This window comes from Crinia signifera, chromosome 5 (assembly GCF_055691185.1).
Source record: "Crinia signifera chromosome 5, ASM5569118v1, whole genome shotgun sequence".
Classification (NCBI taxonomy): domain Eukaryota; kingdom Metazoa; phylum Chordata; class Amphibia; order Anura; family Myobatrachidae; genus Crinia; species Crinia signifera.
Genome location: NC_139221.1, coordinates 328,254,902 through 328,282,643, shown reverse-complemented (window position 1 = coordinate 328,282,643; position 27,742 = coordinate 328,254,902). Strand labels below are relative to the sequence as shown.

General features: G+C 49.2%; 1 protein-coding gene across 7 annotated transcripts in view; it reads right to left on the bottom strand.

The window, feature by feature from the left end:
- TSNARE1 (t-SNARE domain containing 1) overlaps positions 1-27,742 on the bottom strand; it is a 281,169-nt gene that overhangs the window by 138,453 nt on the left and 114,974 nt on the right. For all 7 annotated transcript variants that reach the window (XM_083144956.1, XM_083144957.1, XM_083144951.1 and 4 more), the window contains 2 exons: positions 26,949-27,023; positions 25,308-25,364 (listed from right to left, as the gene is read on the bottom strand). In XM_083144956.1, the coding sequence (XP_083001082.1) occupies positions 25,308-25,364; positions 26,949-27,023 (132 nt within the window). The remainder of the gene's footprint in view (positions 1-25,307; positions 25,365-26,948; positions 27,024-27,742) is intronic.

The window sequence follows — 27,742 nt, the reverse complement described above, 5'->3', positions numbered from 1 at the left end:
TCTGTGTATTACCTGACACGCTGTGCCTGGCTATTAATATCCGCAATATGACCCTGTCCTCTGCTCCTATAGCTACCTGTGGGGCCCTCTGTGTATTACCTGACACGCTGTGCCTGGCTATTAATATCCGCAATATGACCCTGTCCTCTGCTCCTATAGCTACCTGTGGGGACCTCTGTGTATTTCTGACACGCTGTGCCTGGCTATTAATATCCGCAATACGACCCCGCCCTCTGCTCCTATAGCTACCTGTGGGGCCCTCTGTGTATTTCTGACACGCTGTGCCTGGCTATTAATATCCGCAATATGACCCCGCCCTCTGCTCCTATAGCTACCTGTGGGGGCCCTCTGTGTATTTCTGACACACTGTGCCTGGCTATTAATGTCCGCAATACGACCCTGTCCTCTGCTCCTATAGCTACCTGTGGGGCCCTCTGTGTATTTCTGACACGCTGTGCCTGGCTCTTAATGTCCGCAATATGACCCTGTCCTCTGCTCCTATAGCTACCTGTGGGGCCCTCTGTGTATTTCTGACACGCTGTGCCTGGCTATTAATGTCCGCAATACGACCCTGTCCTCTGCTCCTAAAGCTACCTGTGGGGGCCCTCTGTGCATTTCTGACACGCTGTGCCTGGCTATTAATGTCCGCAATACGACCCTGTCCTCTGCTCCTATAGCTACCTGTGGGGGCCCTCTGTGTATTTCTGACACGCTGTGCCTGGCTATTAATGTCCGTAATACGACCCTGTCCTCTGCTCCTATAGCTACCTGTGGGGCCCTCTGTGTATTTCTGACACGCTGTGCCTGGCTATTAATATCCGCAATATGACCCGTCCTCTGCTCCTATAGCTACCTGTGGGGGCCCTCTGTGTATTTCTGACACGCTGTGCCTGGTTATTAATGTCCGCAATATGACCCTGTCCTCTGCTCCTATAGCTACCTGTGGGGCCCTCTGTGTATTTCTGACACGCTGTGCCTGGCTATTAATATCCGCAATACGACCCTGTCCTCTGCTCCTATAGCTACCTGTGGGGCCCTCTGTGTATTTCTGACACGCTGTGCCTGGCTATTAATGTCCGCAATACGACCCTGTCCTCTGCTCCTATAGCTACCTGTGGGGCCCTCTGTGTATTTCTGACACGCTGTGCCTGGCTATTAATATCCGCAATACGACCCTGTCCTCTGCTCCTATAGCTACCTGTGGGGCCCTCTGTGTATTTCTGACACGCTGTGCCTGGCTGTTAATGTCCGCAATACGACCCTGTCCTCTGCTCCTATAGCTACCTGTGGGGCCCTCTGTGTATTTCTGACACGCTGTGCCTGGCTATTAATATCCGCAATATGACCCCGCCCTCTGCTCCTATAGCTACCTGTGGGGGCCTCTGTGTATTTCTGACACGCTGTGCCTGGCTATTAATATCCGCAATATGACCCGTCCTCTGCTCCTATAGCTACCTGTGGGGGCCTCTGTGTATTTCTGACACGCTGTGCCTGGCTATTACTGTCCACAATACGACCCTGTCCTCTGCTCCTATAGCTACCTGTGGGGGCCTCTGTGTATTTCTGACACCCTGTGCCTGGCTATTAATATCCGCAATATGACCCTGTCCTCTGCTCCTATAGCTACCTGTGGGGCCCTCTGTGTATTTCTGACACGCTGTGCCTGGCTATTACTGTCCACAATACGACCCCGTCCTCTGCTCCTATAGCTACCTGTGGGGCCCTCTGTGTATTTCTGACACGCTGTGCCTGGCTATTAATATCCGCAATACGACCCTGTCCTCTGCTCCTATAGCTACCTGTGGGGCCCTCTGTGTATTACCTGACACGCTGTGCCTGGCTATTAATATCCGCAATATGACCCCGCCCTCTGCTCCTATAGCTACCTGTGGGGCCCTCTGTGTATTTCTGACACGCTGTGCCTGGCTATTAATATCCGCAATACGACCCTGTCCTCTGCTCCTATAGCTACCTGTGGGGGCCCTCTGTGTATTACCTGACACGCTGTGCCTGGCTATTAATATCCGCAATACGACCCCGCCCTCTGCTCCTATAGCTACCTGTGGGGGCCTCTGTGTATTTCTGACACCCTGTGCCTGGCTATTAATATCCGCAATATGACCCTGTCCTCTGCTCCTATAGCTACCTGTGGGGCCCTCTGTGTATTTCTGACACGCTGTGCCTGGCTATTAATGTCCGCAATACGACCCTGTCCTCTGCTCCTATAGCTACCTGTGGGGCCCTCTGTGTATTACCTGACACGCTGTGCCTGGCTATTAATATCCGCAATATGACCCTGTCCTCTGCTCCTATAGCTACCTGTGGGGCCCTCTGTGTATTTCTGACACGCTGTGCCTGGCTATTACTGTCCACAATACGACCCCGTCCTCTGCTCCTATAGCTACCTGTGGGGCCCTCTGTGTATTTCTGACACGCTGTGCCTGGCTATTAATATCCGCAATACGACCCTGTCCTCTGCTCCTATAGCTACCTGTGGGGCCCTCTGTGTATTACCTGACACGCTGTGCCTGGCTATTAATATCCGCAATATGACCCCGCCCTCTGCTCCTATAGCTACCTGTGGGGCCCTCTGTGTATTTCTGACACGCTGTGCCTGGCTATTAATATCCGCAATACGACCCTGTCCTCTGCTCCTATAGCTACCTGTGGGGGCCCTCTGTGTATTACCTGACACGCTGTGCCTGGCTATTAATATCCGCAATATGACCCCGCCCTCTGCTCCTATAGCTACCTGTGGGGCCCTCTGTGTATTTCTGACACACTGTGCCTGGCTATTAATATCCGCAATACGACCCCGCCCTCTGCTCCTATAGCTACCTGTGGGGCCCTCTGTGTATTACCTGACACGCTGTGCCTGGCTATTAATATCCGCAATACGACCCTGTCCTCTGCTCCTATAGCTACCTGTGGGGCCCTCTGTGTATTTCTGACACGCTGTGCCTGGCTATTAATATCCGCAATATGACCCTGTCCTCTGCTCCTATAGCTACCTGTGGGGCCCTCTGTGTATTACCTGACACGCTGTGCCTGGCTATTAATATCCGCAATATGACCCTGTCCTCTGCTCCTATAGCTACCTGTGGGGCCCTCTGTGTATTTCTGACACGCTGTGCCTGGCTATTAATATCCGCAATACGACCCCGCCCTCTGCTCCTATAGCTACCTGTGGGGCCCTCTGTGTATTTCTGACACGCTGTGCCTGGCTATTAATATCCGCAATATGACCCCGCCCTCTGCTCCTATAGCTACCTGTGGGGGCCCTCTGTGTATTTCTGACACACTGTGCCTGGCTATTAATATCCGCAATATGACCCTGTCCTCTGCTCCTATAGCTACCCGCGGGGGCCCTCTGTGTATTTCTGACACGCTGTGTCTGGCTATTAATGTCCGCAATACGACCCTGTCCTCTGCTCCTATAGCTACCTGTGGGGCCCTCTGTGTATTTCTGACACGCTGTGCCTGGCTCTTAATGTCCGCAATACGACCCTGTCCTCTGCTCCTATAGCTACCTGTGGGGCCCTCTGTGTATTTCTGACACGCTGTGCCTGGCTATTAATATCCGCAATATGACCCGTCCTCTGCTCCTATAGCTACCTGTGGGGGCCCTCTGTGTATTTCTGACACGCTGTGCCTGGTTATTAATGTCCGCAATATGACCCCGTCCTCTGCTCCTATAGCTACCTGCGGGGGCCCTCTGTGTATTTCTGACACGCTGTGCCTGGCTATTAATGTCCGCAATACGACCCCGCCCTCTGCTCCTATAGCTACCTGTGGGGCCCTCTGTGTATTTCTGACTTGCTGTTCCTGGCTATTAATATCCGCAATACGACCCAGCCCTCTGCTCCTATAGCTACCTGTGGGGCCCTCTGTGTATTTCTGACACGCTGTGCCTGGCTATTAATATCCGCAATACGACCCTGCCCTCTGCTCCTATAGCTACCTGTGGGGCCCTCTGTGTATTTCTGACACGCTGTGCCTGGCTATTAATATCCGCAATACGACCCTGTCCTCTGCTCCTATAGCTACCTGTGGGGCCCTCTGTGTATTTCTGACATGCTGTGCCTGGTTATTAATATCCGCAATATGACCCCGTCCTCTGCTCCTATAGCTACCTGTGGGGGCCCTCTGTGTATTTCTGACACGCTGTGCCTGGCTATTAATATCCGCAATACGACCCCGCCCTCTGCTCCTATAGCTACCTGTGGGGCCCTCTGTGTATTTCTGACACGCTGTGCCTGGCTATTAATATCCGCAATACAACCCTGTCCTCTGCTCCTATAGCTACCTGTGGGGCCCTCTGTGTATTACCTGACACGCTGTGCCTGGCTATTAATATCCGCAATATGACCCCGCCCTCTGCTCCTATAGCTACCTGTGGGGGCCCTCTGTGTATTTCTGACACGCTGTGCCTGGTTATTAATGTCCGCAATATGACCCCGTCCTCTGCTCCTATAGCTACCTGCGGGGGCCCTCTGTGTATTTCTGACACGCTGTGCCTGGCTATTAATGTCCGCAATACGACCCCGCCCTCTGCTCCTATAGCTACCTGTGGGGCCCTCTGTGTATTTCTGACACGCTGTTCCTGGCTATTAATATCCGCAATACGACCCTGTCCTCTGCTCCTATAGCTACCTGTGGGGCCCTCTGTGTATTTCTGACACGCTGTGCCTGGCTATTAATATCCGCAATATGACCCGTCCTCTGCTCCTATAGCTACCTGTGGGGGCCCTCTGTGTATTTCTGACACGCTGTGCCTGGTTATTAATGTCCGCAATATGACCCTGTCCTCTGCTCCTATAGCTACCTGTGGGGGCCCTCTGTGTATTTCTGACACGCTGTGCCTGGTTATTAATGTCCGCAATATGACCCCGTCCTCTGCTCCTATAGCTACCTGCGGGGGCCCTCTGTGTATTTCTGACACGCTGTGCCTGGCTATTAATGTCCGCAATACGACCCCGCCCTCTGCTCCTATAGCTACCTGTGGGGCCCTCTGTGTATTTCTGACACGCTGTTCCTGGCTATTAATATCCGCAATACGACCCAGCCCTCTGCTCCTATAGCTACCTGTGGGGCCCTCTGTGTATTTCTGACACGCTGTGCCTGGCTATTAATATCCGCAATACGACCCTGCCCTCTGCTCCTATAGCTACCTGTGGGGCCCTCTGTGTATTTCTGACACGCTGTGCCTGGCTATTAATATCCGCAATACGACCCTGTCCTCTGCTCCTATAGCTACCTGTGGGGCCCTCTGTGTATTTCTGACATGCTGTGCCTGGTTATTAATATCCGCAATATGACCCCGTCCTCTGCTCCTATAGCTACCTGTGGGGGCCCTCTGTGTATTTCTGACACGCTGTGCCTGGCTATTAATATCCGCAATATGACCCCGCCCTCTGCTCCTATAGCTACCTGTGGGGCCCTCTGTGTATTTCTGACATGCTGTTCCTGGCTATTAATATCCGCAATACGACCCTGTCCTCTGCTCCTATAACTACCTGTGGGGCCCTCTGTGTATTTCTGACAGGCTGTGCCTGGCTAGTAATATCCGCAATATGACCCCGTCCTCTGCTCCTATAGCTACCTGTGGGGCCCTCTGTGTATTTCTGACACGCTGTGCCTGGCTATTAATATCCGCAATACGACCCCGTCCTCTGCTCCTATAGCTACCTGTGGGGCCCTCTGTGTATTTCTGACACGCTGTGCCTGGCTATTAATATCCGCAATATGACCCTGTCCTCTGCTCCTATAGCTACCTGTGGGGGCCCTCTGTGTATTTCTGACACGCTGTGCCTGGCTATTAATATCCGCAATATGACCCTGTCCTCTGCTCCTATAGCTACCTGTGGGGGCCTTCTGTGTATTTCTGACACACTGTGCCTGGCTATTAATATCCGCAATACGACCCTGTCCTCTGCTCCTATAGCTACCTGTGGGGCCTTCTGTGTATTTCTGACACGCTGTGCCTGGCTATTAATATCCGCAATATGACCCTGTCCTCTGCTCCTATAGCTACCTGTGGGGCCCTCTGTGTATTTCTGACACGCTGTCCCTGGCTATTAATGTCTGCAATACGACCCCGCCCTCTGCTCCTATAGCTACCTGTGGGGCCCTCTGTGTATTTCTGACACGCTGTGCCTGGCTATTAATATCCGCAATATGACCCTGTCCTCTGCTCCTATAGCTACCTGTGGGGGCCCTCTGTGTATTTCTGACACGCTGTGCCTGGCTATTAATATCCGCAATATGACCCTGTCCTCTGCTCCTATAGCTACCTGTGGGGCCCTCTGTGTATTTCTGACACGCTGTGCCTGGCTATTAATGTCCGCAATACGACCCTGTCCTCTGCTCCTATAGCTACCTGTGGGGCCCTCTGTGTATTTCTGACACGCTGTGCCTGGCTATTAATATCCGCAATACGACCCTGTCCTCTGCTCCTATAGCTACCTGTGGGGCCCTCTGTGTATTTCTGACATGCTGTGCCTGGTTATTAATATCCGCAATATGACCCCGTCCTCTGCTCCTATAGCTACCTGTGGGGGCCCTCTGTGTATTTCTGACACGCTGTGCCTGGCTATTAATATCCGCAATATGACCCCGCCCTCTGCTCCTATAGCTACCTGTGGGGCCCTCTGTGTATTTCTGACATGCTGTTCCTGGCTATTAATATCCGCAATACGACCCTGTCCTCTGCTCCTATAGCTACCTGTGGGGCCCTCTGTGTATTTCTGACAGGCTGTGCCTGGCTAGTAATATCCGCAATATGACCCCGTCCTCTGCTCCTATAGCTACCTGTGGGGCCCTCTGTGTATTTCTGACACGCTGTGCCTGGCTATTAATATCCGCAATACGACCCCGTCCTCTGCTCCTATAGCTACCTGTGGGGCCCTCTGTGTATTTCTGACACGCTGTGCCTGGCTATTAATATCCGCAATATGACCCTGTCCTCTGCTCCTATAGCTACCTGTGGGGGCCCTCTGTGTATTTCTGACACGCTGTGCCTGGCTATTAATATCCGCAATATGACCCTGTCCTCTGCTCCTATAGCTACCTGTGGGGGCCTTCTGTGTATTTCTGACACACTGTGCCTGGCTATTAATATCCGCAATACGACCCTGTCCTCTGCTCCTATAGCTACCTGTGGGGCCCTCTGTGTATTTCTGACACGCTGTGCCTGGCTATTAATATCCGCAATATGACCCTGTCCTCTGCTCCTATAGCTACCTGTGGGGCCCTCTGTGTATTTCTGACACGCTGTCCCTGGCTATTAATGTCTGCAATACGACCCCGCCCTCTGCTCCTATAGCTACCTGTGGGGCCCTCTGTGTATTTCTGACACGCTGTGCCTGGCTATTAATATCCGCAATATGACCCTGTCCTCTGCTCCTATAGCTACCTGTGGGGGCCCTCTGTGTATTTCTGACACGCTGTGCCTGGCTATTAATATCCGCAATATGACCCTGTCCTCTGCTCCTATAGCTACCTGTGGGGCCCTCTGTGTATTTCTGACACGCTGTGCCTGGCTATTAATGTCCGCAATACGACCCTGTCCTCTGCTCCTATAGCTACCTGTGGGGCCCTCTGTGTATTTCTGACACGCTGTGCCTGGCTATTAATATCCGCAATATGACCCTGTCCTCTGCTCCTATAGCTACCTGTGGGGGCCCTCTGTGTATTTCTGACACGCTGTGCCTGGCTATTAATATCCGCAATATGACCCTGTCCTCTGCTCCTATAGCTACCTGTGGGGGCCCTCTGTGTATTTCTGACACGCTGTGCCTGGCTATTAATATCCGCAATATGACCCCGCCCTCTGCTCCTATAGCTACCTGTGGGGCCCTCTGTGTATTTCTGACATGCTGTTCCTGGCTATTAATATCCGCAATACGACCCTGTCCTCTGCTCCTATAGCTACCTGTGGGGCCCTCTGTGTATTTCTGACAGGCTGTGCCTGGCTAGTAATATCCGCAATATGACCCCGTCCTCTGCTCCTATAGCTACCTGTGGGGCCCTCTGTGTATTTCTGACACGCTGTGCCTGGCTATTAATATCCGCAATACGACCCCGTCCTCTGCTCCTATAGCTACCTGTGGGGCCCTCTGTGTATTTCTGACACGCTGTGCCTGGCTATTAATATCCGCAATATGACCCTGTCCTCTGCTCCTATAGCTACCTGTGGGGGCCCTCTGTGTATTTCTGACACGCTGTGCCTGGCTATTAATATCCGCAATATGACCCTGTCCTCTGCTCCTATAGCTACCTGTGGGGGCCTTCTGTGTATTTCTGACACACTGTGCCTGGCTATTAATATCCGCAATACGACCCTGTCCTCTGCTCCTATAGCTACCTGTGGGGCCCTCTGTGTATTTCTGACACGCTGTGCCTGGCTATTAATATCCGCAATATGACCCTGTCCTCTGCTCCTATAGCTACCTGTGGGGCCCTCTGTGTATTTCTGACACGCTGTCCCTGGCTATTAATGTCTGCAATACGACCCCGCCCTCTGCTCCTATAGCTACCTGTGGGGCCCTCTGTGTATTTCTGACACGCTGTGCCTGGCTATTAATATCCGCAATATGACCCTGTCCTCTGCTCCTATAGCTACCTGTGGGGGCCCTCTGTGTATTTCTGACACGCTGTGCCTGGCTATTAATATCCGCAATATGACCCTGTCCTCTGCTCCTATAGCTACCTGTGGGGCCCTCTGTGTATTTCTGACACGCTGTGCCTGGCTATTAATGTCCGCAATACGACCCTGTCCTCTGCTCCTATAGCTACCTGTGGGGCCCTCTGTGTATTTCTGACACGCTGTGCCTGGCTATTAATATCCGCAATATGACCCTGTCCTCTGCTCCTATAGCTACCTGTGGGGGCCCTCTGTGTATTTCTGACACGCTGTGCCTGGCTATTAATATCCGCAATATGACCCTGTCCTCTGCTCCTATAGCTACCTGTGGGGGCCCTCTGTGTATTTCTGACACGCTGTGCCTGGCTATTAATATCCGCAATATGACCCTGTCCTCTGCTCCTATAGCTACCTGCGGGGGCCCTCTGTGTATTTCTGACACGCTGTGCCTGGCTATTAATATCCGCAATATGACCCTGTCCTCTGCTCCTATAGCTACCTGTGGGGCCCTCTGTGTATTTCTGACACGCTGTGCCTGGCTATTAATATCCGCAATATGACCCTGTCCACTGCTCCTATAGCTACCTGTGGGGGCCCTCTGTGTATTTCTGACACGCTGTGCCTGCCTATTAATGTCCGCAATATGACCCTGTCCTCTGCTCCTATAGCTACCTGTGGGGGCCCTCTGTGTATTTCTGACACGCTGTGCCTGGCTATTAATATCCGCAATACGACCCTGTCCTCTGCTCCTATAGCTACCTGTGGGGGCCCTCTGTGTATTTCTGACACGCTGTGCCTGGCTATTAATATCCGCAATATGACCCTGTCCTCTGCTCCTATAGCTACCTGTGGGGCCCTCTGTGTATTTCTGACACGCTGTGCCTGGCTATTAATATCCGCAATATGACCCTGTCCTCTGCTCCTATAGCTACCTGCGGGGGCCCTCTGTGTATTTCTGACACAGTGCTGCCACGGTTAAGGTGTATCAAAGCCGGACAAATGGCACCATTGCGAATAACCAACGTTGCGGAGCACCATGTGCCATTGATGTATGAGGTAAACATCAGCTATGAAGGTGCGTAATGGGACAATACGATACAGTAGAGTCCCATCATTAATATAAACCTGGGGACTACCAGATGCGTCTCCTTAATGATAGTAAACCCTGCTGCGTATGGGGCTCCAAAGCAAATGAATGGTCAATGCATTGTTAACAGCGGGAAAGGCTTCCATTTACAAAGCAGCATCAGAATTGGACCTCCGCTGATTGGCCAAGGGTTGGCTTCTCTGATGAGTCATGTTTTCGGCTTTATCCAATGGGGGGAAGTTGGCGTTTCAGGAGAGAAACATCAGAACAAACACCCAGCAACCATCGCTGGAAGAACACAAGCTGGTGGCGGTAGCGGTATGGTCTGGGGCACGTTTTTGTTCCATTCTCTGGTCCCACGCATCCACGTGGAAGGTACTCTCATCCGATTTGGTTATTCATCCATATCACGTACACCCATACACACTGATGGAGGCTTCCTGTCAGACAGTGCAATGTCACACGGCTGGACAAGCACATCAAGGCGTCCAAGTACTTCCCTGGGCCCTTAATTCCCCAGTCTTTAGCCCAATCGGGCACCTGTGAGACCTCAATGGTTGTCGTCTTTGCCACCTTAATGAGTCACTCCCATTTCCCTATCTTTATTTACTTTTGAAATACTCTTGTGTTCTCTAATTTATATGATACAGGACTAAGATTTCAGGTGCTTAATAATGATGGGATTCGGGGGGGGGGGGGAATGGTTCCAGATTATGGAGCCCATAACCGTGCTATAAAAGCAGAAGGAAAATAAACGAAGCATCAATGTGACAGTAAAGGACATTACACAGCGTAACTTTGGGCTTGGCATGCACTAATTTATCTGAGTCAGTCAGAGCTAATAGCTCATCATCCAAATCACTGTGACCGGCCTGTTCCTTTCACTCCATAGAACCGTCCCTGGCTTTCCCTGGATTTCCTCCCAAGACGCACAGGAATTAAACGCTAATTAGTCTCACCGAATTTGTTGGTTGGGCGACACAGATAAACTAGAAATCCACCTTAAAGAGGATGAGGCCTATTCATCAGGCAGCGAGTGGGAAGATAAGCTGGAACAGATGAAACATAGGAGACATCTGATGCCAACATGCCCGCATCATGGCAGTGAGCGAAAGGTCTGATAAAGTAACGTTAGACAGAGTTCTGCGTCAGGGTGCCCGCTACATGTAAACGTGGTCTTCATGTAACCCTGTTTTTAGGTGGTGGACCACCTTGTACGGGAACAAAAGAATCCCAGACTCCACCATGACAGCCATGGTTTCAATGATGGAGCGCAGGTGACTTAATTAGTACCTCAGTCTATTTGATATAACCATCAGGACTCACACAGACTGTAACGGTGCAGTTAGGGGATGATGGACACATTAGCCTATTCCATGCACACACAATAATGTACATTTTGCAGCCAATTCTGTAAAGGTTTCTGACCACCCTCTGACCAACCCTGCACCTTACGCTACCGTCCTCTCTCCTCCCCTATCACATGACCTCTGTCCTCTCACCAACCATCCTCCCTCCTCATGCTGACCTCACCATAACTCTCCCCATCCACTTGACCTCACCTCTCTTTCCTCTCACCCTTCTCCATTCTCCTGACATCACCGTCATCTTCCCTACCCAAGCCACTTTTCCTCAATGCTGTCCCTCCTCCAGCTGACATCACTACCCCCTACTTCCCTATACATGACCTCACCACCCTCTGATTCAGCACCCATCCTCTTGACCTTATCTTCCTCTCTCCTCCCCCTTCATCCTCTCCACAACCATATACCTTACCGCACTACTGGTCCCTCCTCCAGGTGATCTCACCGCTCCATGCTTCCCTATACATGACCTCACTGTACTCTGCTCCCACACCCATCCTCCTAACATCATACTCCTCTCCCCTACCGAATTTACCGTACATTAATACCGTCCCTCCTCCAGCTGACCTTACTGCCACCGTCTCCCCTATACATGACCTCACTGTTCTCTGCTCCCGAACCCATCTGCCTAACCTCACCGTCCTCCCTCCTCCCCCCTCACCTGGCCTCATTGTCCTCCCTTCTATTGGGACAATTGAGAGTGCAGAGGTACTGTGTGTCGTATTTGTGGGGACATCATATCGGCAGAGGAATTGTGAGAGGAAGAGGGGACCTAGAGGAAGAGAACGTGGTCCCCGTGTAAAGATCAAAAAATATTCCTGAGATTCAGGGTATTGTAGTGGTGTTTAAAAGGACCACCCCATACTGACCATAGAGTTTATCTGGTTTCTCCCAGAGCCTCTCCCACCCTCCCAGAGTGTGCACTCTTATAAACGCAGACAAGCACCCGCTGATCAGGCCAGTGCTGCACCGCAGAGTCGAAGCCCAGCATTCCCTCCCCACCTGTCCTCTAGCACAGCATTCCCTCCCCACCTGTCCTCTGGCACAGCATTCCCTCCCCACCTGTCCTCTGGCACAGCATTCCCTCCCCACCTGTCCTCTGGCACAGCATTCCCTCCCCACCTGTCCTCTGGCACAGCATTCCCTCCACACCTGTCCTCTGGCACAATATTCCCTCCACACCTGTCCTCTGGCACAGTATTCCCTCCCCACCTGTCCTCTAGCACAGTTTTCCCTCCCCACCTGTCCTCTGGCACAGCATTCCCTCCCCACCTGTCCTCTGGCACAGCATTCCCTCCCCACCTGTCCTCTGGCACAGCATTCCCTCCCCACCTGTCCTCTGGCACAGCATTCCCTCCCCACCTGTCCTCTGGCACAGCATTCCCTCCACACCTGTCCTCTGGCACAGTATTCCCTCCCCACCTGTCCTCTAGCACAGTTTTCCCTCCCCACCTGTCCTCTGGCACAGCATTCCCTCCCCACCTGTCCTCTGGCACAGCATTCCCTCCCCACCTGTCCTCTGGCACAGCATTCCCTCCCCACCTGTCCTCTGGCACAGCATTCCCTCCCCACCTGTCCTCCGGCACCGCTAACCTTGGGGGGGAAGGTATGACAGATTTACACCGGTGTCTCCTGATGCTGGGACCCAATGCAATCACATGGAGAGGTTGCTGCAGCCAAGGAGAAGAGCAGCCAGGGACACCTAAATCTTTTGGGAAGGTGAGATTGCGGTTTATTGTGCACTCACACACAATATGTTAGGTGAGGCTGCTAATCTGAGCGCTGGCATTTTAAGAGGCACTTTATCATTTAGCCGAGAACTATATAGATGTAATTACATTTCTCTAGCACAGCGCTGCGAACTCTGGAGGAGAGGAGCAGGCTGCAGACTGCTGATCCATGAGTGACAGCTCTTAAATTTAATGCTCCAGTCTCACAGATTAATTACGATGGGAACTCGTTTCCACTGGAGGTAGAAGCCTGTTCTGATAACACAACTCCAGGGTTAGATTTGTAACCGGTTCTCAGCTGCAGCATCATTCACACAGGCTAAAGGGGAACATTAAAAAGTGCACTGATTACAGGAACATATATGATGTATGACACTCGCTGACACCCAACAGGGCATGGGCACATCAAAGGTCATCTCGCTCTATAGAGTAGAGGGTGTTCTAGCAACAGAGCAAGGGAGCAACTACATATTAACATCCCGGTGATTCTGAAATGAGGTTAAGTAGGACATTCAGGTGTCCACACACATATTTACCTATGAACACTTTCCCATTCCCTTCGTTTCCTTGGTTACACTATGATGGGGTAAAGTAGCCAGTGGTAAGCTGCGGACAGGTGCAGATAACAGATCACTGCTTCCATCAGACTATGCCAGACAGGAGGCCTGGGTGCAACGCATTTAGTTGGGGTTACCTTGCTAATGCTCAGGGACCACATCAAGACCGGGGCATATTAACTTGGGCTATACATTGGTCGCGCTATATGGCAGGAGTCTGAGCTTAGAGGCTACAGAAACTCACTGATGAGCAGATGGGACACGGGGTGTGCGATGTGGGTTCCGCTATCTGCCCTAGCGCACAGATCTGCAGAGCGTTTATATCGGTCTGGTAATAAACTATTACACTGTGGATTAACAATATAGGTGTGGATTACTAGGTGGACAGTCAATAGGTCAAGATAGAATAGGTCGACCGGGTCAAAAGGTCATCAGGGTCAAAACGCCAACATGAAAATGGGTAGATACATGAAACGGTTGACATTAAATTTTTCACCACATTTTTTGGGGTGTGGATCCTTTTATCGACCACAGTTAGGTCAACAGTCATTAGGTCGACACCGTTGGGTCCACAGGTGGGAAGGTCGACAGGGTTCTAGGTCGACATGGGTGAAGGTCGACAGGGTTCTAGGTTGACATGGGACAAGGTCGACAGGTCGTTAGGGCGACCTGGGTTTTTTACCCGAATGTCGACACAGTGGACATGGACACAGTTGGAAGTCAACCGCAGCCCCTTGCATCGCTCGCTATGCTTTGGACACTATTTTATTCACACCACACCCTAGTGGATGGTAGGGCACGAAATACCACCTGTCGGCACATGTCGGCTCAAAAAAACTGTGAAAAAACCATGTCGTCCTAACGACCTGTAGACCTAACCCATGTCGACCTAACGCATATGTCGACCTAGACACCTAATGGCGACATTATACGTATCTCCATATTCTGACAAGTTTCTGCATTTTCCCAGTCCGGCGTTTACCCAGCCCAGGCCATCTCAGCGCAGGACACCCAGCCCGGTCTCCCCTGCAGAGTGCGAGGGCACGGGACCCGGCTTCATAATATTTGCATGAATATTTTGTGAGGGCTGCTCAGATCCCCTAAATAAAGAATGCCTCCTGTCAGCAGAGTCACAAAGAATCTTCATTGTCGGCATACTTGATATTCCGCTTCTATTCCTGTCCTCTCGCACAAATTGCTCGGCTGCAAATGTAAAACTGGATGTCAAACCTTATTTGCCTTCATCAATCCAACAACAAGTGCGCGAGAGAGAGGAGGGAAGTTCTTGTGCAGACTGCATTGCCTTCCTTCATTAGGGCCGGGGCAGGATTCCTGCACAGCCAGCGTATGCCCACACACGGCGGTAATATCCAGCGACACAACGGGACCGGTGATTGTCAGTATGTTACATAGCATCACCTGTTCCATCAGTATACGCTACTGAACATGCTAATTACACAACAGATTCCATGCTATTCTATGACTTCTGAATATGCAGAGAAGGAGGCATCTTATATGGCCCAAATGATAAAAGAAAAAGCATTCATCAATTATTACAGAAATAATTAGATATGAATTAATGCTAAGGGAAATGTCGCAGTGCTAGGCCACTCGGAATGTTCCAGAAGGCTTCAATTATGGAGGCTATTCCATTTCACTCGATGTGCAATGATTTAGGTGGTGAGGTTTTGCAGGTAAAAGTTCTCTCTGTAATTCAATGACAAACTCCTGGACAGGATTTACAGCTAAATCTGTTATTTTTTTTCACCTGTATTCTTCCAAAGATGGTATACGGTGGGAGAACATCATTTTATTATAAAGATAATGCGCCAGGGCACGGTGCAGAATTTCCGTCACATGGGAACTCAGGACACCACTTGGAGGCATTTATTTAGCACAATATGGCCAATTCGTTTAGACTGCAAACGCTGAGCTAACAGGCGAGTCTTTAGACCATGAAAAATCACATTGAGGTGTGGGTGTGTACGTCCCTGAATGCCATCAGGTGACAGCTTGTGGCCGCCAGTTACCACCTATTTACACAAGCTCTGAGGGACCATTATGATCTCACTGAGCACTCCTGTACTTCCTATAAGCTATACTATATTACGCTGCAGACAATGTACTGGGGTCTATTACTAAACACTCAGTAACATAAATGGACAGTCGGCCACTGGACGCACGGCTGGCAGATGACAGTAATCACAAGAATGAATTCTCAGCGGATCCCCCATTTGTATATGTGCATCATGTAGCCGCACATAACCCACATGTACAAAGGTTAGCATCTTAGCGCTCTACCGAGTAAGCTATAAATCAATGTATTCCTCCCAAGCAGCCGGCTGGATCGTACGTCAGGGTCAACCTTACCAGCTAGGCCCACATGAAACGGTTTCCTATTGTGTTATATTACTGGTATTATTACAGGCACACACTGCAGGGTAACCTGCCGCTCCTGTGTGCGGGAGGTGACCTGAATTCCCGATGGCGAACCAGAAGGAGCAGTAATAAAAAAACGCTTTGCATTTAATCTTCAAGAGACTCCGGGATATTTGCGGCATGACTGCACCCAGGCAGAAGGAGGCATTTGTGATTCATAGCCTTTCACAGATCCATCTATGGTCCGGCAGCCAACAATACACGTCCCTTATTACAAACCAGGCTGCCCTAACCCCCTGCTTAGGGAGCAGGTAATGAATGGGGAGCGTAGCGGGCAGCATCAGCGGAGCTCAGGACACCACTGTCTGGGTACATATAAATGGAAGACAATGTCTAGGTCGACCGCTAATGGCCCACACATTGAAATGATCGACCTATCCAGTCGACACGAGCCTATGGGCGACATGAATAAGGCCCACATGAGTTTTTCACGTTTTTGGTGTCTGTCAACATGGGCACTATTATAGTCACACTCCGTGCCCACTTGGATAGCAAAGTATGAAAAAAAGCGTGAAAAAACTGATTTTCACCGTAGTCACGTCGACCAGAAGCTTGTGTTGACTTTTTGTCAGTCGATTGTGGGTATGTCGACCATCTCAAAGTGTCAACTTAGTCATGGTCTCAGAGATTATAAAGCCCGACCTGAGAGTGACAGGAGTTCCCCCGCGGACATTCCATATAATAAATTTCCTCTATTACAGGCGGCCTGGTCTCCTGGTAAAAGTGTGGAGTTTGTATGTTCCCTCCATGTCTGAGATTCCTTCAGGTGTTCGTTTCCTTCCAAAACCCATAATATACCTGTAGGTAAATTGGCTCCTGAATAATTAACCCCGGTGTATAAGCGTGTACATGGGCAGACGAGATGGTCCAAGTGGTTCTTACGATGTCATCTGTCACATTCTGTGTATATTCCGTTACGGTGTCGTGTGCCGCAGGTCATTGCATATAACTGCTGATTACACCCCAAAGAGCGCAAGACACATTGGTGCGGCACGCGATGGAGAAAGGAATCGCCCCAGAGGCTGACCTGGCAATAGACACTTCATTACCGGCTGAAGCATATTGCTGGTGAAGTGTAACCCCTGCGGACAAGGCTTTTACCCCGATACGTTAGTGACGCACACTGGGAAGAGGAAGTCCTTCTAGAACACTGGACAGTTGTGTTTTATTGTTGAATGTTTTCCAGCATTTACCTTCCCAACATGTTTAACCTACTTTAAAAGAATGGGCTTTGATAGGTCAATGTCTATTACGTACATCCAGGAATGGACTGCTGTCCTCCGGGGGTCTCCTAACACCGACAATCCATCCTCCTTACCCGGCCTGAGCGCAGGATATGAGACATGAGTGAGAAGTCTGTAATTACAGGAATGATCCCATCTCTCCCGGGGTCTCCTTCTGTAAGTAACAATATTCCAGTCCTGGTAGTACGTAGCTCCGGCCCGACCTCCCTCAGGACCGAGGAGGCTGAGAATTACTGGCTGCTTTCATTGTAGTCCTCGCAGTGTCCATTCGTATCAGACACGTTGCCCGCGCGGTGTTAGAAATGGAAACACGCGTTGTTATGTGGTCTGCTGAGAAATGTTTACCGCAGCAATGACAAAAAGGCCAGGAGTAACTGCTAGACACTTATTGCTTTTGTTCCCCGGTTCCTTCCATTCCAAGAATGTAATCACAGTGGTGCCAGCGGACCCTGCCCTTTTTGTTTTCCCAGAGTGCGCAGAATGACTGATGAGGCTCGTTCACAGCCTTTGTGCTGCATTCTGATACAGAGGAACCATTCTTAACCTCGTGCTTTATCCTTACATGCCGAGAATCGGGATCTGGTGGGCACGCGATGGACTACCATGAGCAGGAATGATCAAGCCACAAGCCCTGGGCGCACTGGCACATTACTGGTGATTATTAGTCTGGTACAGCCCCCACCAGAGACACATTTACATCTCAGCCAACTATGACCCCAACACTTGCTGATGTCGGCGGGTACGAGCGGCGGAGGGGAGGGACGGGACATGCCATGCCACAGAATGTCCCTCTAACATGCAGGATGCCGCGGAAGCGTGCTTCGTTAATATAGTGCATACACACTAGACAATATGCACAATACTGTGTCATCGGTAATAATGTTGTTATTGTGTACAATGGCACCTACTACCATCTAGTGTTAACGCACCGTCAGATACTTTGATGGCAAATAAACACCAGAAATTAAATGGGGTGTGGATTACTAGGTAGACGCTGTCTAGGTCAGGCATGTCCGTCCTGTGGCCATTCAGCTGTTGTGAAACTACACATCCCAGCATGCCTTACCACAGTTTTAGCATTCACTAATAGCAAACCTGTGACAAGGCATGCTGGGGCTTGTAGTCTCAGTAACTGGAGGGCCGCAGGTCGGACATGCCTGATCCACAAAAGGTCAACATGCAGTAGGCCAACGGGGCCAAAAGGCCGATATATGAAAAGGTTGATATATGTTTTTCACATTTTTGTTGTGTCAATGTCGACAACTGTCAACATGGACCCCCAATTAGTGTGACTCGTACCCTTCCATGACTCCCTCTGCCAGCTATGGGTCACGCTCTGCACACTATTATATTCTGACATGGATAGTGAAGTAAGAACAGGTCAATTTATGGGAAAAAAGGGCATGAATAACTAATGTCGACCTTTGGCCCTGTTGACCTTTTGGGCCTGTCCATCTATTGACTGTCTATCTAGGCACTACAGGTCTTTGAACCGGAAACCAAACTAAATATCACTAGAGTGAACGGCGAAGATGAGCACTGTTAAGGTCCCCATACATTAGGCGGATTTGTACAGAGGACAAGTCGGACCTAATTTCCCCTGAGTTCCCCCGGCAGCTCACTATAATTTAGCACTTGATGTGCCATTTTTTACATGGGATAAATCACATGCAATATATCCCATGTAATTCCCGGGGAGCTGCGAGGGGCAGGAGGTTCGGGCTGTAGGTGCAATGTCGCACGGGGCGCGAAGTCCGCAGTGTCCTGGAAGCACTATCTCTCCGAGGTGAAATAGCGAGACACTCAACCAACCAGCGGCAGGACTATCTTTTGAATAAAAATTCACGTTCTGCCGCTGCTGTCCGCAGTGTCCATGGACACTGCGGACAGCCAGCCCTGCGCTTAAAAGCACCTGTGATGTGCCTCTGATGGATCCGATCCAACAGATTGAACCCGCAGCAGGTTCAATTTGTAGGGTCTGACCCGATGCGCACGGGACCGCGCACTGGGTTGGTTGGAGTGTCAAACACATCTGATTTTCAGTCTGAATTGAGGGAAATTGGCCCAAATCGGATAAGTGTATGTAATCCAGGGGAAACCAGAGGGGCATAATAAAAAAAGTATGGAGAGGTTTTTAAGGTTAACTGGTGGTAAATATTTGGCGTAACCGACAGGATCATCATTAGGTACTTTAAAAAAACAAGTAATGTATCTTCTTTGGAATCCAAATACAAACTTAATAAACACATCACTTAATAAATGTATGTATCCATCACATCTGATTATTGTAAGGCATGTGAAGCGAATGTGTTTATTCCTGAGCACTCGCTCTAATTGAGATCTTCTTTGGTACTTGTGATGCGCTCAATTCTCTGCATTCACAAAGCAGAGGAAATCCAAAACCTAGGACATGACATTGCTCACATCATCCTATTATTTCGCTCAGAAGGAAATCCTTATGTTCTTCCTGACATCGCCCACAATCCCAGCTAATATCTCAAGGTCAGGAAGCCCAGGCAGAACGCTCGGCGTAATCAGATTACCGGCACAGCCATCACGCCGGATTCCATGTCATCTCCTTTTGTCTGCGTAAGATAGCTGCATAGGCTGGAAATGATTAAATACATCATATAAGTCACTCTGTCTATAGAAGGTGACACATTGGATAAAACTCCCCATCCATTCTTCGGCAGTGGGGTTTATCATGGCTGGGGGCAGCGCAGAGACTGACAGAGCAGCCTGGATCTAACAGGCAATCACTCTGCTTCTCCACACACTGATCACATTTATGACAGCTGCATTGTGATTTCTCCCACATGCATCATATGGGGCAGACGTGCAAACATGAATGTACAGTGGTGTTAACCTGTATCCATTACCCAAACAAAGATGGCAGCGGAGAATGCCGACACTGCTGGTGGGGCAGCGCAGGTGCCACTGGGGGGCAGCTCAGTGTGCAGGCGCTGCTGGGGGACAGCAGAGATTGCAAACACCACAGGGGGACAGCAGAGACCGCAAAGTAGTACACAGTGGGCCCAATTCAATTAAGTGTGATATGAGGTACAATGGTAAGTTATTCAATTGACCGTGCTGTTACGTCGGAGAATGCTTGTTCTCGCACTTTAAATTGGGTGTTTATTTGCAAGAACCGGCACTCTCCAAATGAAGCAATGCGGTTTGGTCTCACGCTAAACAGGTCACAGCACTGCGACAGTAGTTTTGTTGGACCTCAGCAGGGGTGTGAAATCCTTTGGTTGGGTATTACAGCGTGCTTAATTCAATAGCTCTGAGACCTCCTTGCCGTCGCCTATTCCTATTGCACTTAATTGGACTCACACTGCAATGCCTGGTAGCCACTAGGAGGTCCAGTATAATCCTTAATTTCACTGGGGGTAAAAAGTATTTCTTCAATTTACTCTAAGTATATTAAAACAAAATTAATAGTAGGAAACATGGAAATAAACCCTTTATTATTTTTCTGAAAGAACGATCACTTCAAATTGGGACTGTTTTAAGGAACGTAACAGTGAAATTTAATGAAAGATCCTGAACATTGGGCTACAAGGAAAACTGTGAAACCCTACCAAAAGAATCAATACTGTATATGATTTTTAAACTGTACCAATTTAGCAGAAAGAACATAAATAAATATACTGTATACAGATTTTGTTGTAGCCAAAAAAACGTACCAATAAGTTCTACCAAAAATTACCTGACTAAAAATTCAGGTTATATCATTTTTCCCACAAAATCTAAAAAAAGAATGTTTCGTTCTAAACCCTAGCATAGTGACATACAGGTGCGTTATGCTGTGTACACACGGGGGAGATATATTGCTCAGTTTCTACTTTACATCAGTGACCAGAGATGGTCGCTGATGAAAAAGAAACTGCCGGGGGGAGCCCTGCAGTGGTAATCTGCTGGTCGCAGGAGCATGTTCCTGCGACCAGCAATCACCACAGGGGCAAAAACGGGAGCGCGCACCCGGCGATATATCGCCGGTGCACACTCCCATTGCGGGCAATATGGTCGCTCAGCGACCATATTTCCTGCGATTTTGCACAAAATCGCCCCTGTGTACGCACCTTTACTCCCTTTCTTATGTCCACACCCCACAGAGAGGTGCACAGCAAAACGAGAGACCGTGTTTTACCATATTAAACAGTAATATGAGCAGGCGCACAACGCAATGACGGTGGTGGTACAGCGCAAAAAGGTATGCTCATTTAAAATAAAATAAATAACATTTCTTTGATTCCAGATGTTTGCAAAAGTAAAGGTTCTTCACTATTCATTAGTAAATAAGGACATGCACTCAGCATATTGTAGTATATACTTCCAGCTACTATCTGTCACAACAAAACTGGAAGGAAACATCACAAAATGCATTAGAAAGTGACTCACAGTATACAAAACATCAGATTCTATCATCACTTCGGTACTTATATGTACAAAGAATTCAGAGCATGTAACAGGTCAAATGGAGGGAAAAGCACAACGTGAGGGTGAGAACTACACAGGGAACATGTAGCACACTGTGGCCTGTGTTTATATCCAGACAAAAAATAAAGAATATATAGAGATGTACCTAGAGCAGGGGTTCTCAAACTCAGTCCTCATGACCCCAGACAGTTCATGTTTTCCAGGTCACCGGACAGGTGCATTCATTACTCATTGATAGATTTGAAAAGACCCACAGGTGGAGCTAATTATTTCACTAGTGATTCTGCGAGGAAACCTGCAAAACATGCACTGTGTGGGGTCCTGAGGACCGACTTTGAGAACCTTTCACCTAAAAGCTAGCTCTTCTATGTACACATCGGATAGAGAAGCAGAAGGGGACAGAGGTGGAGGCGAACATATAACCTATGCCACAAAAACTGGTACAATGATACAATTTGTCCATGTCATATAGTATATGGCAATATACACTGAAAGCCGTATAACAGATACTGGCTAGCCAGCGATAGTACTACGTTTGTGGTTCACGGATCTCTGTATTGACTTGAGCTTTCTCCGTCTCCTACAGATTGTATTGCTAATTCTGACTGTGTTCAATCATTTACAATTCCATACTAAGAATTACAGTGCAGGGTTTTATCTGCAGTTATTGAGCTGGAAGAAGACAAGAATTGGGATTAAGGGGAATGATGGCGAGTGGACTGAGACAGCTGGAATCCCCGGGGAACCGGTGCGCTACAGTCACAAGGACAAATACACCAACTGCAGGGGAATCACTGGAGGTTTTCTGGTTCATGTCTTTATCGAACATCTAGGGTTTCTTGGCTTGGTCACTCATTCTTATTAAGCTGAAACTCATTTACATTTCTAATTTTTGTTAAATACTTAGATCTAAAACATGCTAATTATCACTAAGTTGTATTATTTTTCATATAAAGCTACTCACCACCTTTACATTAAACCTGCAATCGATGCCATTATCAACCTTTGGGGATTTATTGGGGGGTGGGGAAGGAGGATTACATAGCAGTATATGTCCCTTCCCCAGCCTAAACCTGCTGTGTGGCGTTGTGTGTATAAGGTGCTCTGCTGTGTGGCATAATGTGTGCAAGGGGCTCTACTGTATAGCATAATGTATATAAGGGGATCTACTAAAGTAAATCCATTACTCTGACTACACCGACCTATATCACTTTGCTTGTCTCAAAATATATCCCAACCCGACCTCTCCTCTCATTACTTGCTCCCACTTACACTTGCAAACGCTTGAAAGTTTGAAGGGTAGAGGACAGTCTTAATGTGCATGGAAGGGCATTCCATAATAAAGACAAGGGGTTAACATGGCTCATTATACGATCCCAAAGTGGACAACCCTCCTTATCAGCACAATTACCTGGCTTTTGTTCTACCTGGGCCGCTGCTAGACTAGATGCTAGATGTCTCCAAAGCCACAGGGGGTCCCTGTACTGGCCTGAGACACTATCTAAAGGCCCCCATACATTAGGCCGACTTGTCTGAAAGACAAGTCGGACCTAATGTCCTCTGAGCTCTTCCGGCAGCTCCCCGGGAGAGCTCACTACGATTTGGCACTTGATGTGCCATTTTTCACATGGGATAAATTGCATGCGTTTTATCCCATGTAAATTCCCGTGGAGCTGCAGGGGGTCTGGAGTCTGAGCTGGATGGGGTCCAGGGCGGGCAGGAGTCTCCACAGTGTCCGGCTGGATGGTCACTGCGGAGACCGTGCGGTCAGCGGCGGCAGTGTTTTGAAAACAATTCAAACTATAGGCTGGCCACTGAGAGAGGATGCGCTCTCAACCAATCAGCGACCTCGTTGATGATTGGCTGGGAGCGCTCTCTCCCTCAGCCAATCAGCGGCAGGCCTATCGCTTGAATTGTTTTCAAAACACAGCCGCCGCTGACCAGCGAAGTGTTTCTGCAGAGCCGCCCCGGACCCTGCACTTGCCGCCCACCCCGCCGCCCCACTACCACTACAGACCCGGTCCCAAGTCGGGTGATCGGACGTGCAGCAGGTCCGACCACCCGACGCAGATCCAATGCGCACGGGACCGCGCATCGGATCTGAGGGGGCATCAAAACTAGCCGATTTTGGTCTGATTTCGGTCAGATCCGACTGATCTGGCCGAAATCGGACCAAAATCGGCTAGTGTATGGGCAGCTTTAGAGCAGGATTGAAATCTCACCAATCAGGGTCCTCTGCGAGGTCACCAGGTGAGAAGAGCATCCTGGGAGGTTTGAAGAGGGCTCGCACAAGGGTTTGGGAGGTTGTTGAGTTTGAGAAATGGCAAAGGACAGGTGGCTGCCAGGAACCAAGCCTGACTGCCTGGTGCTGGTAGATGGGAACGCAGCCAAGCGTATTGCCCCCACCAGAGCAATCACAGGTGCCTGGTTTAAGTGTGCCAGCTGGAGCTGGGTGACTTTTCCAGGGTGCCCTACTCCCAGGAGTAGTGATTGGCGCAGGCCGAGATCAGCAGGATGACATCATCGACCCTCCTAGCGACCAACATCCAGCAGACGCAAGTATTCCCTGAGGTGGATATTTCCGGTATAGGGGCCGGGGGTTCTTGCTTAGTGTGGTTCTAGTCATATTGGTCTATTCATAACTGTGTTCTATGTTAATTCTACCTGTATATATATATATATGTACATAGTGTGGTTACGGTTTACAGGTTTGATTTAAGGCCCATACAGACACTACGATGTGTCACATCTTAACTACCATCGTTCATGTTCACCCTTGAAGTGAAAATGAACGACCTCAGCATTGCAGTGATCGCTGGTGCACGACAGATGAGAAACGACCACAAACGATGCAGGTCCTTTTTCTATAGAAAAAACAAACATTGTTAACGACCATAGCCAAATTGACCTGCATGCATGGACGATGGCTATGGTCTTTAACGACCCGCGGGTACGCGCATCGTTTGTAGTCGTCCGTCATTCCCAGCATAAACACTAGACGATGTTGAAAGATTCACCTCCTGAACGACCCTGAACGAAGTCGTTCTGAGTTGTTCAGGAGGTGATTTATAATGGGGTCGTTCATCATCATTAAGGAATCATCGTAGTGTCTGTATGGGCCTTTAGTCTTTATATAATAAAGGTGCCGTTGTACCTTGCTATTGCCTGCTTTCTGTGTGATCTTTGGTACTCGGAAGGAAATTGGGGTCCATGCGAAAGGCATAAGTTGCGCGGCGCAGCTGCATGACCCCGGAATCCTCACGCACAGTACCACTCTTGAAGTCACTGAGCTCTTCAGAAGGACCCACTTCCTATCACAGCTGTTTGTTAATGGAGACTGTATGGCTAGAAGCTTGATTTTGTACCCCTGCGGCAACAACTGATTGAAACACCTGAATTCAATAATTGACAGGTGTGGCCAAATACTTTTGTAAATAACTATTTGGTTATGGACAACCAAACCAGGGAACTCCTGCAAGTCCCTCCAAGGTGCCACGGTACAGTTTGGGAACGACTGTCATACATTAAAAGAGAATGAAAAGCTGTAAATATTCCGTATTTTTGTACTGACCGCCTAGAGCTGGGAGGGTAAATAAGTGAGGATTTCCCCCAGTAATCCACAATGAGCACTGCATATGGGGGCCACACACGACACACTGGGAGCAATGTGGAGAAATCAACCAATCAGTTCCCAAATGTCCCATTTCAAACACAGCCCGTAACATGTCCGTAGCCAAAACTTTATCACTCTCCACTGGCGGATGTCAGGGACAAAAACACAGGTACAGATGACACTTACTTGCTTTGAGTTTCTCTGTCCACCGCCGAGCAACGATTTGGATTTATCTGCTATTTTCTGTGGATGATAAGAAAAAAAAGGAAGCGCACCATTTATATTCCCATTACACCATGAGAAACGTCCGGAGGGAACGTGGTTCTAAGTATGCAACATTATTCAAATATAGGCAAGCGAGGGAGTTTAAAACGCTTAAAAAAAAAAATTCCAATATATTTTTAAATGCTTGCCACTCATATATATATATCTCATATGCTACAGGGCATTGCTGTGCCGGCAAACACAAGCGCAGATTACGGACGAAAAACCAACACAATTTCTATGTAAATTGTTATTTTAAACACACAGCAATAAGATTCTTTTATTAACTATTTCGGTTTTATTGAGTTCAAAGGGTGAAAAGGTAAAATGCAATTACTAGAGCCGTACAATAAAGCACTTTCCCTGTGTATACAGTAAATACAGGTGTCTCCTATTACAGAGCTGAAGCTCCCATCTGAGTAAGGGTTGGGATCATTTGGTCTACACCATTATGGTCGACAGTCATTAGGTCGACATGGGAAAAGGTCGACATGGTTCTAGGTCGAAAAGTCATTAGGTCGACAGGTCATTAGGTGGACATGGTCTAGGTCGACAGTCCACATGGGGTTTTTCCAAGTTTTTTGACCTGAATGTCAACACAGTCAACATGGACACAGTTTAAAGTGCACTGTATCCCCTCGTATCGCTCGCTGTGCTCGCAATGCTTGGGGCGCGGTGGCTCGCTGCGCTCGGCACACTATTTTATTCTTCCACCACGCCCTAGTGGATGGTAGGGCATGAAATACCGCCAGTCGGCACATGTCGGCTCAAAAAAAAAACAGTGAAAAACCCCATGTCGACCTTTTGACTGTGGACCTAGACAATGTCGAACTAGCGACCTGTCGACCTAGAACCATGTCAACCTTTTCGCATGTGGACCTAGACCCATGTCGACCTAATGGTGTTGACCATAATGCTGTAGACCAAATGACCGCATCCCCTGAATACCTGTCAGACCCACTTATACACACATAGGGCGATCTTGCCAAGCTTGTATGTTGACCAAGTAAAATCGCTGGGCTGAAAACAGCGCAGTGCATACACATTGAGCGATTTTCACAGACGCTATGGAAAGTCGTCCAACAAGTCGCTCATCAGCAGGTGATACCAGAGGATGAGCGTCCGGGGGCAGCGAGGATGCGGGAGCTCACCACTCATCGCTGCCCCGTACACACCGGGGGGCTTTCAGCTCAAAGTCAACCAGTGTGTGTGGGCCTTAACACAAGTAACTGGCCATAGGCTGCACAGAGACCAATTACCTGCCCCTCTGTAGGAGTACAGCTGGACAACGGGTCAGTAGGACTGGAGATGGAACCACCAGCTGGAACCAGCTTCAAGCTGATCACTGACCCAGTGGTTCCCAAACGCATTCAACACAATGGGTTTATTATTTTGCATGCAGGGAAAATACTGGCTGCTTCAGCGTGTAACCCAGCAATATAGATTTTCATTTGGACAGGCTCCCTCCCAAACGCTCTTACCCGGCCGACCAATCTGCAGCTGGCAGGGTAAGCGCACTGTACATGCTCTCAGCTAATCAGACCTTTCAGATGAACGTGTTACCTTCTGCACGGAGCCGTAGCGCTGGATGGCATCGGATAATTGGCTCTTTATTCTGTCCAGCTGAAGGCGATCTTGCTGCAATAGAAGAGAATGGCCTTAATGTGTAACGGGGATAAAACACTCGGCTTTCCTTCTCTTATTATTGTCTTTCTATAAACAGGCAACTAATCCGAGGAATGACTTCAACGCCCTCATAACACGCTCCATATATTGCAGCAATAACCAGATCTTATCCGTGTAATGTACAAGTGAATTAAAGTGAAATATATTTCCGGAGCTGCTGGAATTTATGAGAAGTGTGTTGTATGAATGGGATGGCGAGGTGCATTAAGCGTCCCCGGCCTGTGTGTATGATGGGCCTGATTCATACGGGGATGGGACTGCGCAGGAAGCGGCCCTGTAATTCTGTGTAAGAGATGAAAGCCTCCTGGTAGTTAGAATCTGAGTGCTGCGATTTAGGACGCAGCCTAGGGACACCATCGGTCACCAGATCTGGACATTGGGGTCCAAGAAGCCTGACAACACAGACACCGGACCAGTATTGCCTCCAAAATGAGGATGATATTCCCACCCCCCATTTAAAAGAATGGTGCAGGTTACCGCCCCCTAAATGGGAACTGCAAGCGGCATTACCTGTACAGACCCCCAAACATTGTATCTGTCCATCAGGTTTGTATATAAATACAGTATAAACCAGGCCCTGTGTGCAAAAGTATAGACCGCAATGCTGCCAGAACTACATATAGGGTGAAGTAGACAGGCTCTTCTCCTGGGGAAATGTTTTACTGTCCTCA